Below are 22,040 nucleotides of genomic sequence, written 5' to 3' on the forward strand. Positions count from 1 at the left end.
ACATGACACTGAAGACTGGAGTAATGCTGAAAATTCAGATTTAGCATCACAGGAATAAATTACATTAAAATAAGGTCACATAAAAAAAACAGTTCTTTTAAACTGTAATATCATTTCACAGTAAAATACATTTTACTGTATTTTGTATCAAATACATGCAGCTTTAGTGAAGACTTTTTCAAAAAATCTTACTGACCCTTTCGAAATATATATATATTTTTATATTATATGAATTATATATCATATATAATATAATATTTTAAATATTTAAAAAAAACTTTATTTGTAAAGAACACAATGTGAAGGGGGAAAAATATTTCTAAAACTTTTGGTACCAGCAGACAAGTTTGTTTCCATCATTGTTTAATTGTGAATCTATACATAGACTGAGTCTGGGTCTGCTCATGACTGCAGTCCCATGCACATACACACGCAAACAAGCAGAGACTTTCCTGTCTGACCATATAAGGACCACGCATCCTGTTGGTTGCCATGGTGATTCAGGGAGCTAAAGACAGACAGAGTGCTGTACCTTGCTGATGTGAAGCTGCTGCTGCTGGAACTGTTGCTTGTGTTTTTCCAGAAACTGCTGGTGCTGCTGTTGAACCACCAGCTGCTGCAGCGCCTGGGCGTTCTGGGGCAGGGGGGCCGACTGTGTGCGTCCGAGGGGCCGATGCTGCCGGAGCTTGTGGATGGGATGTGACTGCAGGGACACGCCCCCCAGGCCTGAGGACACAACACATGGGGGCTTTGGGTTACACAACAGATTCTAGTTAGCAGTCAGCACTGAGCTAATTAACACCTGGCCAGCTTTGGCTCTCGGAGGGGGGACAAGTTTCTTGAATACACGGCTGAAGACAGAAGAGCATCTCTGTCTCAGCTTCAGACAGCATGACCACGGATCACTCATTAAGCATCTAAAACTGACAAGATCCTTCTCAAAATTAATGGAAAGGAGCACTGATATTGAGATTCGTTTCTAAAAGTGAAACCATTAGAAAAATGTAAAAATAATAATAATAATAATATTATAATAAAATTATGACCTTTTTTTAAATAAATATATATATATATATATATACATATACATACATATATATATATATATATATATATATATAGTTTAGAAAATGGTAATAAAATATCACAATAATAACATTTTTACGTCTTTTAATCTTAACGTCTGAGAACACTTCAGCAAAACACAGTTAGGTCAAAAGTGTCTGAATAATTTTTGGTCTCAAATTTGTTACAGATTAACTGGTAGTCCAATATACGAAGAATGTTTGGGTTTAATAGGTCACATTTTATTTTATTTTGCTATTCTCTAGTGTCCTGCACCCACTTGTTAAAAAATATCAAAACTTTTTATTTGACTGTATTTATATAATAAAAATATTTAATATTAATAATTCAATATAAAATATAGGTAACAGTACAGGATACATTATAATATAAGTTTGAATTACATAAAATAAAATTCTACAAAATTAGTAAAACACATATACAAAAATTGTATATATACACCGTAAAAAATACAAACTGTCTATATAAATATAAACTTAATATGTAAATATAAATATATACTGCAAATATAAAATAAAACTAATATTCATCATTTTATATCAAATATAGATAGCATTACATAATACATATAAAATATCAATTACATTCAATTATATTCTATAAAATGACTAAAACATGCATAATATATGTATACATGCATAATTTTATATTTTTATAATAAATTGATAGAATCATAGAAAATAATCATATTCATTAAAATTATTCAATATACCTTTAATTAAAAATGATATTTTATTATTAACATTATATATGTCATGTTAAATGTTTATATAATTCTATAAAATACAATTCTATAAAACTCTTAAAATGTGTATATTAACTATTTTAATACATACAGTAAAGATATAAAAACACAATTTAACTTCTAATTGTTGTTCAGATTTTATACTGATAATATAAAAAAATAAAAAAGCACAGTTATGCAGGAAATCGTTTGCCTTGAACAACAATCAGTTACACTGTGTAGAATAATTATACAAAAAATAAACTGAACCCAGACAGTGTGATAAAGACCACAGAGTATTCCAGTATGTGACCATTATGAACTGAAACCATTATGAACTCTCTGCCTCCACTACACTGAATGATGGAATACCAGAACAAAAGCTACTGTATTCGGTCAGAAAACAATATATTTTTTAACCCTCTGGAGTCTAAGGGTATTTTTGGGGCCTGGAGAAGTTTTGTCATGCCCTGACATTTGTGCTTTTTTCAGTTTCTTATAAATATCTAAATGGGTAAAGTCTAATCTCACTGTAATCAGCACAAACTGGGCTATAATAATATAAGAAATGCATGTATGTACATGATTGTGTTTTTGAGAAAAAAAATATTATGCGTGGTTAGTGAAAAACTAAAAATATTAAAACACTTGAATAAGGCAAAAAAACACATATAGCCTAGAATTTTTCTTTCTAAATGATGTGAAAATCATCTTGTTTACTCACTCACAGAGAACAATATATTGATTTAAATTTTCTAAGACACTTTTTGTTGGTAAAAGTCATATGCGAGTAGGCGTCAACTATCATGAATATCATTGTGATTTACACCTGAGAAGACAAAGGCCTGCATAATGAGCTGCATAATGAGCCATTCAGTCATCTGTGCCACTGAGAGGAAGGAGTTACAAGAGAGAATGTGAGAACAAAATAAATCTATATAATTTTATGTTTGTAGTTTATTTAGAATATATTTAATTATCCCACAACATAATTTAATATCCACTTGGGGGTGCAGTTAAACAGTTTATTAGAAACAATCAAAGCTGACTTTCAAACAAATTGTTTGGCATCAATACTCCAGTCACACAATCCTTCAGAATCCTTTTAACAATCTTATTTTCTACAAAAAAAACATTTATTGTTATTATTATTATCATTATTATTAATGTTGAAAAGAGCTGAGAATATTTTTCTGGGTTTTTAGGGGGAATAAATTGAAAGAAAAGCATGTTTTTACATTTGTGACAGTTATCTATTTGTTACATTTATATTATTTACATCAAGCTTTTGAATGGTATAGTATTGTATATTGTTATTGAAACTTCATAATGTTTCACTTGATTACTATACATTTAGTCAGGAATTATAGTTTGGAAAAAGTATTTGGAAAAAGTCTAACTAGTCAAATGTTTACACGTTATGTGAAAACTAAAAAGTATATAAATAAATAAAAAGAGACTTACTCATGTTTATGATCTCTGCTGAATAAAGTGCTGCATTCTTTTTTTCTGAGGAAATCCATTTCTCAAATGCTCAACCACATGACATCTTTTTGGGGTGAATTATGTCTTATTCCTCTCATCGCGAAGCAAACAGTAAAATAAAAACTTGAAGAACGGTCTCGCTGCTTTTTCTTCTGTTATGGGCGTATTCAAGCCGCGCACTTCAGTTTGAATCTGAAAGCGCGTTCAGCGCGGGGGCGTGGTCACATTAGATATAATGAAGGGAGACTTGAAAAACAGACATCGCGTTGTTTTCATATGGATTACTTTATCACAGAATATCTGTTTTCGGCGGCACTTGTTTAGTTTAAAAATAACCATGTCAAGCTTTCTATAGATATCTCCCCCATGTATTTTCGTTGAGTATTCACGGAGTTACAGTTCATTTTAATGACTTGTTTGTAAATGAAGATAAGCGCAGACAAAGGCTGCAGACAGCACACCTTGTTTGTTATCTTTATTTTATAAGTGCACAAAGTTTTGTTGTCATTATGTCTGTATCCAAAAAAAAGTAGACCCTTTACAGATTAGATTGATGTATTGCTCTTATCTGTACGATTAAAACTGAAAGTGTAATTTAAGGTCTTTTCGGGGTTATCAGGAGAAAATGACTCAAAACGCGTATCCGCGTTAATCGACTCGAAAGGGTTAATTATTCTTATTTTTTGCGTTATTGAGCCACTCTGCTCCAGACACACTCTCCATCACTGCTCCTCCCAGGGGTTTGACACTTCCTGTCTCCCTGACAACAGTGGGCGGAGAAGAGTTTTCCTCTTTAACGTGATGGCCTTTGATGGCACAAATCATTAGTCAGAATTGACTGCGCATGTGAGACGTCTCTCTCACTCTCTCTCTCTCTCTCTCTCTCATCCTCAGGATAAGTATTGACCTCTTCTTATTGTCAGCCTCTCTCTCTCCCGTCTCTCATGAAGCTGTTCCTGGCACATCAGGAGGCTAATTAACACCGCCTATGACTAATTTGATTAAAATGAGCCTTCTTTTGTGCGTATTGAAGGGAAATTGAATCCAATTTATGAAGGGAGCTGCATAACCAATGCTGGACTAATTACAACCAATAAATGCATGACATCCGCAGGGAGAACAGAGCACGACGCATTATGATCCTGTGAGGCCCCGGGGCACCTGGCTGTTTGGATGCCCCCCCCCCCCCAGTGCAATTTTAAAACATAATGTGCAAATTATGGGGAATTATGTCACAAATATGAGAAATAATAGTGTATTATGAGAACTAACAAATCATGTGACTAATACATTTATGCAACACAACAGTTGCGAAGAATAGACATAGAGGAAGCAGTGGGGTAAAGTGCATCAGATGCTTTAGGGTAAGCTGTGCCAATGTAAACAACTGAAATATTTCAAGTGGGGGCCAATTTTCCTTCCATTCAAATAAAATGAGGAATTTTCTGCACTAACGAAGCAAAATCAGACAATAATCCTGGGGAACTACAACATTTCATACCCGTCTATAAACAAACAAAAGCTAAAATGTTGAATAATTATCTTTACATTGCATTTACATGTATGCATTTAGCAGACTTAGTATACTAAACTTTAAATGTCTGGTTTAAGAATATGTTTAAGAAAATGTGAATAATAATAAAATGAAACTTTGAAACATAACAGTAAATTTTTATGTTCTATTTAAAAAATGAATGAATGAATGAATAGAAATGTAAAAATGTTGAATATTATACTTTGCATGGCTGGTTCACAGTCTCTTTAAGAAAATAGGTATATCTGGCAAAATATAATTTTGTACAACATAAACTATAACAAATATTAAATACAAAAATAATAAAAAAGTAATAAAATCTAAATGAACTGCAATTAATATTACACTTTGCAAGCCTTGTTTACAGATATTTTAACATATAAATGTGAATAATGGTTAGTAAAATAAAACTAATACTAATGCATTAGAAAAGTATTTTAACATACAATATAATATCGTATAACATTATATATAAATAGTGTGTGTGTGTGTGTATGTGTGTTTACAGTATATATTTATATATCTATACATAGACATATACATATATATACATATATATATATATATATATACACACACACACACACACACTTTTTTATGTATGTTTATGGATACCATTAAGAAAATGTGAAAGAATAAAATGGCATTTTTATTTTAAATATATAATAATATAATATAATATAATATAATATAAAAGTCTAAGTATTTAATATAATAATAATACAATAAAAATCTACGTATTTTTGGTATTTTATTTTAAAGAATATTGTTTTCGTATTCCCAATGATTTGACTTTTCTCTTGACATGACACAGCTTACCCATAATGTGTCACAGGACACATTTATTTTTAATTTCTTAATGTACAACTGAATTTAAATTTCTACTGTGATATGTCACAGAGTCTTCTCACGTCCTGTTTTACCAGAACAACGCTGCTGCTCACCCCATCTCTGCAGGTTTCTTGGTAACATCAACATTGGTTATTATGACTGAGATTGACCTGCGAGGGAGTTCTGTGCGGCCGACTGCTCCAGAAGCACCATATGCTGCAGGAGAGTGTTGTGTGCCGAGCTGCCCTCCCGCTCTAAGCTGGACGCGGTCAGGTAAGAAGGCAGGTGGGCTCCTGGCATGAACGGAGTGGTTATGGGTATTCCTGGCTGCAAGCCTGGCACAGCCATTCTGTCACCATCCTGTTGGCCAGACGCCACCTGTGTGAACAGAGAATGAAAGAGCATAATTCAAAAAGAATCTAGGGCAAAGAAGAGAGGACATTCCTCAGTAAATCATGTCTCGCTTGCGTCAGAGATCCACGGTCAGTTATTGTCTCTCAAAAGGCTCTTTTTGAAATGTTACTGGTGCTGAAAGCCACATGTGGCCCCCTGACGGTCCAGACAGGGGCCTCTCTATGATGGAGAGAAAGAAAGATGGACTCACGCTGGAGGGGCCGGTGGCTGGCAGGCCCAGGGTGATGTTGGGAAGGGAGGGCGATGTGTACAGAGACAGCTGGCTAACAGGACCCTCTCTGCCTGTGAGTCTGTGCGCCAAAGATGGCTGGAACGACACACACACACACACACACACACACACACACACACACACACACACATATGCACAGATAAATAAACCCCACCGATAAAAACAAACAGGTCTGTCTGGTCACTCTCCGGACCCCTGCGGGACCCGTCTACAGCTTAAACATGCATGGAAACAGCCAGGAAAATCACAGAACACTTCCCAAAGCGAGAAGTGACAAGTGTGGCCACCAATAAAACTGAGCTAAAATGTCCTAAGGATGAAGCATGCACAGAAATAAAGAGATTTAGAAGTCTATTAAAGAACACAACAATACGCTTCAAGAGCGATGTCATTTTATCATGCTTAAGTGAATGAATCAAAATTCCTAATAAAAATAAATAAATAAAAAAGCATTAAAAAGGGCTTTTATAAAATGGTGACAAAAATAATATTACTGAAAACACAGATGTTCCATAAATAATGAATGTGTATTGTTAATAACAGTCATAAATAATTGGTAAGCCAATCATTAAATCTAACTCTAGATCAGATCACCAAGAAACAATGTTGCGACTTCATAGCAACTTTTAATTTATAATAATTTTAATACAATTTGCCATATATAATTTTTTATTAATAAACATTTATAAAAAATATTAAAATCAAACCAATTAATTTCATATATATTATAATATAATACTATAATTATATTAATAATTAGTGCTTCCAAAATAGAAGTTTTTGTTCACATTGTACATGTGTGTGTACTGTGTATATTTATTACAGTCATGGCCAAAAATATCGGCACCCTTGGTAGATATGATCATAGAAGGCTGTGGAAATGAATCTGCATGGTTAATCCTTTTGCTCTTTTATATAAAAAAAATACAAAAAAATAAAATCTTACCTTTCATTGGATAATAATAATTTAAAATGGGGAGAAATATCATTATGGAATTTTTTTTTTCTCTAATACACATTGGCCACAATTTACAGCACCCTTTTATTCAATACAAAACCTTGTATCGCAAACCCTTACATGACTAAATCTTAACCAAATGTGACCCTGGACCACAAACCCATTCTTAAGTCTCTGGGGTATATTTCTAATAATTAGCCAAAAATACACTGTATGAGTCAAAATGACCGATTTTTCTTTTATGCCAAAAATCATTAAGATATTAAGTAAAAATCATGTTCCATGAAGATATTTTGGAAATTTCATATCATAAATATATTAAAACTTAAGTTTTGATTAGTAATATGCATTGCTAAGAACTTCAGTTGAACAACTTCAAAGGAGATTTTTTTTGCACACTCAGATTCCAGATTTTCAAATAGTTGCATCCAATGTTGGGGGTAATGCATTACAAGTAACGCGAGTTACGTAATCAGATTACTTTTTTCAAGTAACTAGTAAAGTAACGCATTACTTTTTAATTTACAAGAAAATATCTGAGTTACTTTTTCAAAAAAGTAACGCCATTTACTTTGTATTCCCATTTTTTGACTGACAAGCCTCCTGTTCCCATATTGGGAGAAATCGGAAGTATGCAGGCGTTGTATGCGCTGTGTGAACATGATGTTACTGTAGTTCTAGACTAAATGTGAATGTGCATTAATTCATCCCACTCACAAAAAAACAAAAAACAAAACCGATTTAGTATTCATCAAAATTAATCAAAACAGTGAAATGCAAACTCAGAATATGACGCAAACCTGCTATAACTAAATATATTAAATAACACAAATGTATCTATTCCCATTTTATTAACAGTGTCTTTGCTGCTGACCTTTAATGATCCAGTTCAACCATACTAATAATTAAAAAATGACTTTAGATAAACTAACAATTGTGCTTCATTGTTTTTTTTTATTGCTGAAGAGTGTTGAACCTTCTTCTCCTGTGTTCTACTGTACAGACGTGAATTTACTTTTCCTTCAGCCTGAGGTTTATTTATTACACTTTTTGGTGTGAAAGGGCTTTTACATTTGCTATAAATAGAACTTCTTATATTAAAAACAATGAAGCCCTGCTCATATTTAAAAAGTAACGTGAAAGTAACGCAAAAGTAATGTAACACATTACTTTCCATAAAAAGTAACTAAGTAACGTATTTAGTTACTTTTTTAGGGAGTAACGCAATATTGTAAGGCATTACTTTTAAAAGTAACTTTCCCCAACACTGGTTGCATCCAAATATTGACTGATCTTAATAAACCATACATCAATGGAAATCAATCGTATTCATTCAGCTTTCAGATGTTTTTGTAAAATTGACTGGTTTTGTGGTCCAGGGTCACAACTGTGGTGAAGTATGCAGTGACTGTACCTCCACGTGACTGTTGGACATTGATCCAGCGATGCCGTTCTCATTGGTAATATTGTTTGAACTGTTGTTGGGTGAACTTGGACCAGAGCCAGGAGCACTGCTGCATGCCGATTCTGAAAGTAAATGGACTTGATTAATCTGCTGTCAAGTCGAGAATGAATCTATGTTGGAATCACGGCCTAGCAGTCCATGCAGGAGGTTCTGCCCATCACTTTTTGATGTTTCCTACTTTCACTATGAATAAAATGTGAGCAGTTTTCAAGACTGATCCTCTCACCTGCCATGTCGAGAGAACGCTTCTTTGCAGAGGTGATCTGCCCATCCTTCCTCCGAAGCAGTGGACTACTCCTGCGCTCCGTCACTTTCTGCTTCAGCCTGGATCGCAGCTTCAGGTTGGGCTCAGATGCTGATTAGAGATGGAAAGAGGACAGTCATCAAATTAACGCAGGAACAGGAAATATAGTTCATATTGCAACACTTCTTTCAAATAGCAGGATGTGTGTAGATAGAGCTGTGTGACATTAAAAACCAAATAGACTACATTTACACACACACACACAAAAAAAAACATTGCTATCTACTCCCTGCTTGGGCAGCTGTCTTTAAATAATAAAAATAAATATATAAAAATAATAAAACAAATATATAAAGAATTATATATGTAAATAAAATTTAAATAAAGTCTAAATAAATACATGTGTTCAATAAATATAAACTGCTAAATCAATAAATAAAAAGTATTTTGATTTTTAAATATTTTTTTAAATAAAGAATATATATGTTAAAAAAATACATTAAACACATAAAAATACTATAAGTAAATACATACATACAATTATTATATTAATCCATCTGAAACAAATCGGATTCTCCACTGAAAAAGATTTCTGGTCGTAAGCAGTGTTTTTGACTGATTCTGCAGAATACAACTGTTAAATAACCAGGAAGTTTGACATTAGCTTGACCTGTCCCAAGCAACTAATGAATCCTTATAAAAGAGGCTAGTTCGGGTCACTCATTATGCTTGTGAATTCAGATTCCAGTCGAAAAACAATGGAGCAAACCTGCATCTGAACAACTTCCAGCTTGGCACAGCAATTTGGCCAAAAGTTTAATCAAGTCCATCTAAGTGTAAACACTGCAAATGAATACCCTCGGCCGTTATACAGTTTGCAAACACAAGCTCTTGGAGTGTGACGTAGCATGTCAGAGCAGGCCTGCCACTGAGGGGGCGCTCCGGTCTGGCCAACAATTACCAAAACCAAAGCTGACCGTGAGGGTCACGCCTATCTGAAACTGTCATCCAGGCACGGACGTTTCGCCCATTAGCCACTGCTGACATATTCACCCGCTCACATACTCCAACAAAGGCTTCTCAATCCCTCTCTTGCCCCAACTGTGCTCTGGCGCTTGATCCCTGCTCCGTTTGTGACCCCGTGTCAAAACATGTACGGCCCGCAAGAAGAGCACGCACAGTTCATTAGGAGAAATGCAGGCCTGGGAAAATTAAAGTGCACTCAAAAGTCATTTGGATCAGAACCTCATGCACCTTTTGCCATCTGCAGACATTTACATGAATCAAATTGCTCAAATTATACACACAGTGTTGATGGACAGCGTTGAATGTTTCTTACTGGGTGTCTTTAAGAAGCAGTTAAACTATTTTTTTTTTTTTTTTTTTTTACTTTCCCCATGTTTTTCTTTTAAACAAAAAAGAGGTTATTTTACTCACCCCATTTTTTCTTTTCTTTTTTTTTAAAGCATAAACCTTACCTTTTCATGCTTAAAATGGGGAAAATATGTGTGACTCAGTGACTTTCTAGTTGTGTTGCTCAATATTTTTGTAAAAATTATGATACATTTTTTCTGGCTTTTTGATGAACAGTAAGTTCAGCTTTCTATGTAATAATTACTAGCTACATTATAATTAGTAATTATAAATACTTAATTACCATATAAATTATTTTTTGTAATAATTGCTGTTAGTACTTTAACCAATTTTGAATAAAATTATATCTGAAATACATTTATCTTATGTAATTTTTTTTTTTTTTTGGTAGTATGAGAAACTGTATTGAAGTTAACAGTGGACAAGTGCAAATGAATGTTCAAAGTAAAAACCTTCACCACTGGCTCTAAAAGGCAAATACTGAGGAAGCAAAGTTGCCATCACTTTCCCCTCAAGAGCACTCTATTCTGAAAAGACAATCTTGTGGTTATACTTATCAAACTAGGTAGATATGAGGACGGCACTTCTCGTAAGTGGTAGGAACATTCCCAGACATCTATTTCAAAGAAAGCTGGGCATACTGCCATTAATGCCCTGCATTAGCAAGTGCAGAGGAACAAGGAACAGTAATAAAGACAGGAGTAAATTTAACATGCGCCCTTCTTACTCCTCCTGGCATTTAATAAAAAGTAGAAACAAAACCTTTACATTTACAAAACTTGTTTCTAGCATGTGAGCAATTGACATCATCATAAACTAGATTTGATTTAGTTTTGTAGCATATTTAATGATGCTGTATGTAATTTTTGACTGTAGTGAAGCATAAAAATACCATAAAATGTTTACAGCTATTTAGAAACGCTACGTTCACATACCTGTTTTTCTGAAAAGCAATGCTACATCTATATATTCTACTTTGAAATGTGCATTCTGTGTCGAAATGTTCTGGTTTTGTTTTGGTCCGTGTGATTCCTCCTATTGCCAATTTAGCCAATAGTATTTGCACACCTGGGTTGAGACAGTGTAACACATTGTAAGCCAGCAAACGAACTGGGTCAAAGGTCACAGATTCTACCCAACCTAAAAAGCTTCAGCATCCCTCTAAAAACACCATGACCAGAGGAATATTAAAATGCAAATAAATGAAATGTAAGGCTTGTCACCTTATTCTTGCTCTGTGTCTCCAATTTGGCAACCCGCATGAGCATCGAGTCTCAGGAGGAGGGGGCTGAAGAAACAATGCTCTTCAATATTTTGAATACGGACTGAATACCCATTTCAACCACTAGCTGTAAATATTACAAACTGCACCTATAAAACCATATTCAAAATCCAACAGCTATACTTCTCAGGCTATGCAATCTTTGTTTAGACCACTTGAAGAATTTTAATAGTTTTAGCATGAAATATAGGCTGTAGCTGGCAGCTGTAAAGGAAACATATGAGCTCTCTCATTGGCAGTACTCAAGGTGCTTGACTCTCACTGGCCTCTTCTTGTAAAAACTGTTGAAATGGCAGAACCGTGTGCGAGTGTGTTTGGACCAGTGCTGTTCCAGAACTCTCTGACACATCCGCTGCAGTGGTCCATGATATTTGCTGATGTTACACACTTGCACATGTGTGCCCCAAACTCAACTCCTGAAGGGTGATGCTGACCCTACTGGGCAGTTTGACAAGGCAGGACAGGTTCAAATCTTTTTTCACAAAGCGAAAGATCAACACTTAGGTTCTAACTTGAGCTAAACCACAATGTAGATAAATGGAGTCATATTTTTTTATACAGAAATTAAATTTAAGTTGTTTCAAAGCAGCTTCAGAGTTATAAACAAGAAAACGACAATAGTATATAGATAGTGTCATTATTCAGCTTAAGTCAGTTTTGTGTTATTTAAAGTTTAGTTCAGTAAAGCAATATAAATGAACAGATATTAAAATCGATAAGCTGATATTTATATTAATTTTTCATAGCTGAGAACCGATGTGGCTGATATTAAAATTCTATAATATTTCATTCAATTAAATTAAAAATAAAATATGAAATCGATCATTTTAAATTGCACAAGTGAATTAGGCATCAACAAATTGTACTAATCAATATGAAAAATGGATATTCATTTTGAGATTTGTTAAAGATTCCATTTAAAAAAATAATTTCCACAAAGGTAGATCGTCACAAAAGTTCTAGCTTGAGTTTATCCAGAATGCAGCAACACACTAGGGATGCACACTTATTATTGATGCACAGTTATTACTGAAATCAATAAGCCGATATTTTTTTAGATTTTATTGCTGATAACCAATAAATGGCCGATATTAAAATTCTCAGATAATTTGTATAATTGATTTAAAAATAAAACTTAAAGTCAATGGTTTCAAATGCAGATTACTGAAGCCGATATTTCTTTTCATTTTAGGGCTATTAATAACCGATAAATGGCTGACATTAAAATTCTACAATTAAATAAAAAATAAAAAAATAAAACATTTCAAAAGGCTAGAAGTGAATTAAGGCATCAAAAATTATAATGTGCAACATAAACATGGACACTCAATTTGAGATTTTCTAAAGACTGCATTTAACAGTGTAAACAAATTAAGTTTAAAAGTGTTAAGTGTTATATGGCAACAATTGTAACCCACAGTAAATGGACAAATAGGGAAAATTACCTTGCACAATTAAACAATATTGGCTGATAAATACCAAATAGCCAATTGATTAAAATAAAAAAAGTAACACTGGTTGATATTCGATATAGAACAGATATTTTGTGCATCCCTAAAAAGTACCAGTTTCCTCCTGCACAACATTTCTGGCATATCAGTTTCTGCAAAGCACCGGGAAGAACCTCACATCACAAGCTGATGCATTAAATCTCAGAATATGAAATATGAGAGAAGATCTTGTAGATATATTTTCATGATGATGATGATGGTAATTGCGGAGGAGAAGATCTGGAGGAGTTATACGGCTGATAAGAATGTGCAGGCACTGTCTTCGTGAGGATAAGTTGTCAACAGAGAGTCGACGGGAAATGACAAGCAGAAGCCATCACCCTACAGCTATTAAAAAACCACTTCGATCCAGGTAAGGGAAATGAGCTCTTAGGAGGCAAACAGAAGCGTGTTGAGTGGACAGCATGTTCAGGGAGCGGCACGGCTCCTCTTTAGCTGCAGTCAAAGCCATTTTAAGGCCATCAGTAGTCTAAGGCAGTAGTCAACCCTAAACATGAGTATTCACTTCCTAAAACATAAAAGTAATAGATTTTCATGCATACAGGTCTATTAACACTATGTGTGAAAAAGCAGACATTTTAAATAAAATATATTAAATTAATATGTAATATCAATAATAAAAAAAACAAAAATATATATAATAATAAAACTTAACATCATAAGTCAACATGTTAAGTTTAAGAGCCCAAATGATCATGAATAAAAATGTAAATAGAAATTAATTAAGTTTATGCATTAACACTTTAAAGGGACAGTCATTAATTACTCGCCCTCATGTCGTTCCAAACCGGTAAGAATCTCAGTTCATCTTCGGAACACAAATTAAGATATTTTTGCTGAAATCCTAGAGCACAGACTGCTTTTCTGGGCCTTGAATGTGGTAAGGACATCGCTAAAATAGGTCATGTGACATCAGTGGTTCAACCCTAATTTTATGAAGCTAAGAAAATATTTTTTGTAGTAAAAAAAAAAAAAAAAAATTCTTAAACGGTTAAACTGATGTCGCATAGACTATTTTACCGATGCAAAAATAGTCAGTTGTGTTGCTGTCTATGCAGGTCAGAAAACTCGGATTTGTGTTCCGCAGATAAACTAAGGTCTTACGGGTTTGGAACTTCCTGAGGGTATTAATGACAGAATTTAAATTTTTGGGTGAACTATGCTTTTAAGTATAATATATATAGGAAGTTGTTAGAACCTATGGCTGTGCAAATAATCGAATGCGATGTTCATGCGCATCTCGTCAGTAAAGCCGGTTTTGTGATTAGTAGTATATCTCCAGCACATGCTTTCAGATGGAGCGGCATTTAATACACAGAGCCGTAGTTCACTGACAGGCTACACAATATTGTGTCCATAATCGCAGGTGATTCATTGCTGATTATGAACGCAATATCGTGTAGCTTGTCAGTGAACTACGGCTCTGTGTATTAAATGCCGCTCCATTAAAAATATACACACTGTAAACAAATATACAACTGGTGGCCAGTGAAATGAGTCACACTGGATTGAACATGTTCCCCTAAAGCAACCTTGGGTTGGACACTTTTCTCAAGCTCTTGTGTTATACGTGGTTGTCAGCTTTTGGTTACCAGACCTGATCATTACACATCACCCAAGAAAAAGCACAGACCTGTGCACTCTTCGGTCCTTTACTGCTGCTGCCCCAGCCTGCATACCAGCTCTTACTAGCAGGTATTAGGTCACAAATTGAAACCTCCAGGCTAATTAGTGCAATTGTGTTTAAAGCTCAAGCTCAATTCCTTCCAGATTTCTCTATCCCAGGCTTTCTAATCCTGTAAACTCCCCAGTGAAAATTGACATGTCAACAAGAATGTGAAGAGCGCTTTAATGTAACCTGGAGGCGATTCATATGGTGTACAAATGAGAAAAGCAATGGCAATGCTTTGTGCGACGTCTCAAACTAATTTTCCACAAAAGTGTCCTATTTCTGAAATTAGAGCAACTTGTGTTTGCAAGTGAGACATAACAGACATTACAGTCATTTCCACACTGCACCAGGGCAAATAATTGTTTACGATGAATTTTGAGCCAGATTTTTGAACAAACACTTTGTGCACGACATATAAAAGAATGAGTCACAGCTAAAGAGTCATGGTTGCTGCAAGCCCGCTCGGCACAAAATGTCAGCTCTATGACCTTCCAGCCTGCTCAAACACGTTCAGAAGAGCACAACCTCACAGCACTGCAGGAGAAACGAATGAATGAAACAAAAGAGCTCTCGCCGAGTCACACACTTTCACACTTAGTGTGGAGGGGAAAGTGACAGAACCACTGCTGGAGAATATTACTTGTAAAAGTAGCATGCTACAATATTGCTCTACTTATTATAAAAAGTAAATAATTATGTTGCAATGATACTTTTTATACACATTTTTTTACATATGACATTCACAAAGTAAAGTATCACCTGTTGTGTGAAAGAAATCTGATTAAGTGAAAAAAATTATAACATAAAATGTATTTTGAAAAGAAATGTAAAAACTGATATTGTGTAAAATTAATTGGCAATGTATTACGTTTTGAGTACTACTGATTACGTAAAAGAAAAAAAATCGTATTAACGTGAAGAATTCTGGATAATTACTTGAAAAAAAAAAACTGATACTGTGAAAATTTAACAAGTAATATATCACTAATTACTTGAAAATCAAATGATCAAAAAAATGTGATTACATAAAATTTTACTTAGAAAAAAGTAACATGCATTATGTACATTTAAGTAGTATCATTACTTGCTGCACGAAAAAAAAGATTTTGAGAAAAATCTGATTACATAATGTTACTTTTAAAAACCGTAACGATAATCTATATATTACAATAACATTCAATGTATTGCTGCGTAAAAATTGATTCTTTGAAAAAAATTCAGTTTACACTAAATGTAATTTAGCAAAGTTACTGATATTGTGCAAATTTAATGAACAACGTATTGTTGCATGAAAAAAATCTGATTACATGAAAAATCTGATTATATTATACATTATTCATTTGAAAGAGCAACCGATATCGTGTAAATTTATTAAGCAACATATCACTTGTTGCATGAAAATCTGAAAAAGAAAATCTGATTACATACAGTAACACGATACTTCAGTTAGTGATATAAGATTAGATATTTGATTGAAAAAATTATCTGATTATGTTACATGCAGAACTTATTTGAACTAAATTTCTACACAAGTTACTTTAATCGTCAAAAACAGCAATTTAATAATGCAACTCATAACGTGTTACCCCCCAAAACACTGGTCACTACTATTAGAAAATCATGACATGTGTACAGAAGAGCAACGGTCTGTGCAGCATTCATGGCTCTGGACATCTAGCAGACTTCACTGCCCTAAAACAACATCACACTTCCTGCAGCGGCCAACAGCCAAGGTTCCAGATGTCCGACGGTTAGGGGAGATGTGTGAAAACAGACTCGGGCCTGTCCTGAGACGGAAAGTGAGCGCCAAACAGTTCTGGTTAATGCCTGGGCCACCCTCCTTCTCCGTATCCCCTGTGCAGGAATGTGCTCTGCCAGCCAGAGCAAACTGAGGTTTATCTACAGCGGGATGAGTGGAATCGCCTCGCAAACGAGCCTTACCACAAACTCAATCAACAGAACTAAACAAAGAACATTTCACAGCTTGAAGTTCAGACCATTAGATCCTCTTTCCCAAGTTCCCCTTCCTGTATCCTCCTGTTGCTTTCCCAGGTTAACAGCACACATGGGAAATATAACTGTGAAAGGACGTCAAAGAGGTTGTGCCACTCATGGATAATGAAAACAATGAACTGTGGGAACACAGATCACATCGAACCAAACTGTGGGTTGCGACAGTGTAATCAGAGTCCAATATTAACACTCAAATGTAAGCAGAAGATGACTGGTAACTTGTCAAAAGCTAAATTATAAGTAAGATTATACGAATATCATGTTATGTGCAAGTGACATGCAAAAATCTTCTGCTGATGGAATAAAAGTAATCTAAAATCAATTTAAAACATAGTCTATTAAAGAAAAATGAACAACTATTCCTTGTGGAAAAGTTTCTCTAGGTTGTATGAAGTCTTTTTTCACTGAAACCAGTGGCAACACATATGGTTGAATATTTGTTGCATTAAGACAAAATAAAGTCATTTGTTTCTTTGACAGGTGCAGTTGAATGGCACAATAACTCGCTTTTCACAAATACGCAAAAGCTATTAAATAATTGAATTTTAAAAAACCTACAAAACAGGCTCTTTCTTATAGGAAAAAAACAAAACAAAATAAAACTCAAAACAAAATAAAATAAAACTAAAAACAAAAAAATAAAATAAAAATAAAACAAAATAAAATAAAATAAAATAAAATAAAATAAAACAAAACAAAATAAATGCATGTAAGGGAATATCTATGGCCTGTAAATTTTGTCAGATCATCTGCAGTTTGGCCGCCACCGCAAAATGTTCATTCTGGACTCTGAGTGCAATGAGTGTAAAACCGTCTTTATGCAGACCTAGAGGTCATAGAAATTGCTGCACAGTAGGACTCTTTTTATGTAATCTGCTGTTACAACTGTAATGCACTTCATAGCACCTCTCCCTCCCATCTCCCATCTCTCTGGCCTGCACTGTAATTACGCAGGTCTCACCGGGGCTCTGTGTGTGCTAAAGGTCCAGGGCAGGTTGTACTGCGGGTCCCTGACAGGCCCATTTCAAGGGTGATTAATGAGCACAGAGGCCTTACTTCACCTAAACCAGCCCAAAGTGAGTCTGCATAGGAACCCTTGAGTGCTCTCCTGCAGCAGGAAGAGAGGGATGGAGGGAGGGGAACAACTTCTTTAACACACACTGGAGCCCTGATAGTAAAGACAATGATGCTGAAGCAGGGGGGAACACATGCCAGCCTACAGACACTGGAGCCCATCTTAACACACAGCAGATGTCAGAGAGAATGTCTTTACCTAAACCTACATTTATCCTCAAAAACAGACAACTTTCCAGAATGTTCCAAGAGAAAAAAAATGATAGGATTTTGCAATGTCATCAAGGAAATCAACCAAACCAAACTTTTTCATAACTATTCTGTATATTTTTCCTTACCAATTTTTTCAAAATATATATTTAAATTGCAGTTAAATAATAATAAATGAGAAAAACTATTACATGCAAAAGTTCTAAATTGCCCTTAAATAGGTTTTATTAACCTAGTTTTAAATTTTAACTTACTTAAAAGTTGTAACTTTTTTAATTATTATTCTTATTATATAATTTTTATTATGCGTTTTTTTTGTTATTATTTCTTTGAATTTGGGTATAGATTTTTAAAAAAAGTGATAAAAACTGAAATTAAATCAAACCTAAATAGTAATGTATAAAAGAAAAACAAATACCATGCCATACAAATGGCAAAAGCACATAGCAAAATTACTAATAATTAAACTAAAATAAAATAAAAACTGAAAACATTAAAAATAAAAGCTAATTCATAAAAAATTGTATATACATTATACTAAAACAACACTGTTCAGAACGGCTTTGATTATATACATTTCTTGCAAATTAATTTGAAGCCAGACAAACACTGCTCCACATTTTGCAGCCTTTGAAGTTGAACATCACAATCTTTTACAGCTGTGTGTGTGAGTGTGAGAAAACTGCTTCTGCATCTACAGAAGGAAAAAAACGTTTCCACAAACGTCAATGGAAGCAAAGGTCACAGAGTTTGTTCCACGTTTCCAGTTCTTATTAAGCAAACCTGAACTAGTGTAAGCAACCCTAGAGAAAGTGAAAAGACAGGGCAGGACACATTGAGAAGAAGGAGGTAAGTTCTACCCGTCTTGCGGAGCGGGAAGTCATCTTTGGGGTCGTACATTGCCAGCACCGGGTGGTTGTAAGTGGAAATCCCTGTCTGAGGTGGTGAGCTCTGGTCCAGGGAGCTGTGCTGGGTTTTCCTGTGGAACAAATCACAAACACACACATAGGTACCCAAATATGTGCACTTCTAGACATTTCCACACACAGCTGCTCTCCATTCCCAGCAGCGGGACGCTTTCTGCCAACTAATGGGAATGCAAACTCAGATCACCCATAATGCCTCAGTGTGGTCTAAGAGAGGGGGCGGGGCAATCATACTGTTTACAAATAAACATGCTTGAGTATGACACACTTTCAGACTCTAGCCCATCAAAGCTCTGCAAAAATACAGGAATTTGTTCCTTCTAAACAGGAAAAACATCTGCAGCGGGGCATCGGAGGTCAGCTGGCTTCCCCGCAGACCCAAGAATTTAATCTGGCTCACCGTCAGCCCATATCAAACAGGCCAAGAGCTCAAGTGATCTGTTTTAATAGAACATGCAGGCTACAGAAATGACTCACTTTCAGTCTAACCCTACTGCAAATGTTGTAATCAGTGTTTCAGAAATGAGGAAGCAACTGGCTGAAACATACACTGCCATTCAAAGTTTTTTTTTATTTTAATTAATTTTAATCAGCAAGGATGCGTGAAATTGATCAAAAGTGACAGTACAGATTTTACATGGTTATAAGACTTTTTTTTCAGTTTTTCAAATCAATGCTGCTCTTTTGAACTTTCTTAATCAAAGAATCTGCATATATATATATATAAAATTCATGATAAAAAAAAAAATAAAAAACTGGGACTGCCAAATCGATTAATCGCATCCAAAATCACACACACACACACACACACACACACACACACACATTTTTTTTCTTCTTAAATATATACATGTATGTGTGTGTATTTATATATACAAATAAATACACATACACACATATATTATTCTGGAAGCGATTAATCGATCTGACAGCCCTAAAAAAAAATAAAAAATTCAAAGCTAAATAAAAGAAACAATTAGCAGATAAATAAATAATATATATATATATATATATATATATATATATATATATATAATTTAACTAATATATACAACAAATATTTACAATTTGAATACATTCATCTTTGTCATGACAGGAAAACATTTCATTTCATGTACTGAAATATAAAGCAGATATACTACTACTAAAGGTTTTATTGTATTTTAGATCAAATAAATACAGCCTTGGTGAGCATTAAAGACTATCAACAACATTTTTAAATATATTACTGGCTCCAAACCGTTCAACATTAGTTTGTGCATCTAAGTATGTAAATTCAAAAACCTGTAACATTCCTTTTAAAAGGAATTCTCTCTTTCCATTTTCTGAGCCTCACAAATGAGGAGTGTGAAAGGTGGGCTTGATGGAGTGAGTTTTGCACATAAACACACACTCACACAACTGACACATGCCTCCTCTTCACTGCTATCTTTCACACATGACAAGTTCCCCAATCAAAACTTGTTTAAATATTTCAAGAACCCAGAGGTGACAGCTAGCTACATCTTTTGTGCGGTGAAGGAAGAAACAAACCGTCAATCAATCAAAGTAGAAACTTACATAATATGGTTTTACTTTGACATACAGCTGCAAGTGAAGAACTAAACTACACTCTGAAGTGTGGCATTAAGTTTGTGTAACGTGTATATTTAGCTCAGTTTTCCAAACCACCTCAGTATTCGATCACTCAAACCACACTCAAACGTACTCATAGTAAAAATACCAATCTGTTCTGAAGCATCTCAGAAAGCAGTGAACACCAAATACTCAGTTGTCCATGAATCACTGTACTCATCATTTGGAGAAAATAAAAAATAACAACATAAAATCAAAGCCCATCAAAAAAAAAAATCAATTAATTAATAAATTAAAAAGAATTAATTAAAAAGAACTAAATCATTTGATCTGAGCTGACTCACACTATTTGTCACAAATATGCCAAACCAAACCAAAATAAACAAAAAAAACTATTATTTAAATTATTCTCTTTCTTACAAGGACAAAAATAAATGATTACAGGCATATACAAAATTTGATTACTGCATACAACTTTTTATTACATTAATTTCCCAAATTTTAATTTGCCTCTTCATTAATTTCAATTCTTCAAAAAAAAAAATTTTTTTATAGTTGAGGCACTTGTGTAATCCTGTTTATTATTATTTTTATTACTATTTATATATAATTTTTTTATTATTTTATAATGATGTTTATTATACACATACATAGAAATATATCACATATTTATTAACTTCACAAAACCAGAAAGCTGCATGTTAATACTAAGTCTAAACTGCATGTAATTCTGTCTCGGTTGACCGCTGTGTCAAAGTCAGATGTAAACAGGTTTTTTTGAAACATCAGCGGCGAGCAGGCTGCGGTACTCACCCGTACCAGTAGCGCGGGTCGTTGGGCAGGTAGTGGTTGAGGCTCCTCTGGGCCAGCGCTTTCTTCTTGTTGAGTACGAACTCCTGCAACCTCATCTTCACCTCAGTGCTCGCCACAGCGCCTGTCGAACAGAGCCCACAGTTCAGGAAAATCACAAACATCCAAGCAGCAGGACATTTATGGCATTCTCTCAGCCTCTAGCTGTGTTATACCGCTAGATTTCTCTATAAGCCTTAGGAAGGGGTTCTATACATTTGTGAGTGTCAATTTCCTCGCCATTTCTACACCTTGTAATTTGCAGTGCTGTAATTTTGTCTTCTAAATAGCCTTAAAAACTCTTAATAGTCTGAAACAGAGAAGATCGAACTGTGGCCAATTGATCACGAATACAAAGGCTATACACGATAAACAGCTCTTCCACTGCAGCCCGACAAGATTCGGATATTTCTTCAGATCTGAGAGGAAAGGCCCCTTTGTCTGGTCTTAACTTGAGAGCATCAGATGTATGAATTCTCACAGCTTTTCCTTCAATTATCACCTCTCCTATCGTCTGTAAACATGTCCCCAGAGGCTGTCACTGGTGTACGTACACATCTGCGCCACCAGACAAACACGTG

The 22,040-nt window shown here is 34.5% G+C and overlaps 1 protein-coding gene across 4 annotated transcripts in view; it reads right to left on the reverse strand.

Moving 5' to 3' along the window:
* The window catches only part of hdac4 (histone deacetylase 4), a 223,863-nt gene that overhangs the window by 62,225 nt on the left and 139,598 nt on the right, over positions 1–22,040 (reverse strand). For 3 of the 4 annotated variants that reach the window (XM_059562489.1, XM_059562487.1, XM_059562490.1), the window contains 7 exons: positions 21,424–21,544; positions 18,970–19,088; positions 8,956–9,084; positions 8,679–8,791; positions 6,265–6,381; positions 5,831–6,038; positions 533–726 (listed from right to left, as the gene is read on the reverse strand). In XM_059562489.1, the coding sequence (XP_059418472.1) occupies positions 533–726; positions 5,831–6,038; positions 6,265–6,381; positions 8,679–8,791; positions 8,956–9,084; positions 18,970–19,088; positions 21,424–21,544 (1,001 nt within the window). The remainder of the gene's footprint in view (positions 1–532; positions 727–5,830; positions 6,039–6,264; positions 6,382–8,678; positions 8,792–8,955; positions 9,085–18,969; positions 19,089–21,423; positions 21,545–22,040) is intronic. The other variant, XM_059562488.1, reaches the window with a different exon arrangement.

The sequence above is a fragment of the Carassius carassius genome, chromosome 11, assembly GCF_963082965.1.
Source record: "Carassius carassius chromosome 11, fCarCar2.1, whole genome shotgun sequence".
Classification (NCBI taxonomy): domain Eukaryota; kingdom Metazoa; phylum Chordata; class Actinopteri; order Cypriniformes; family Cyprinidae; genus Carassius; species Carassius carassius.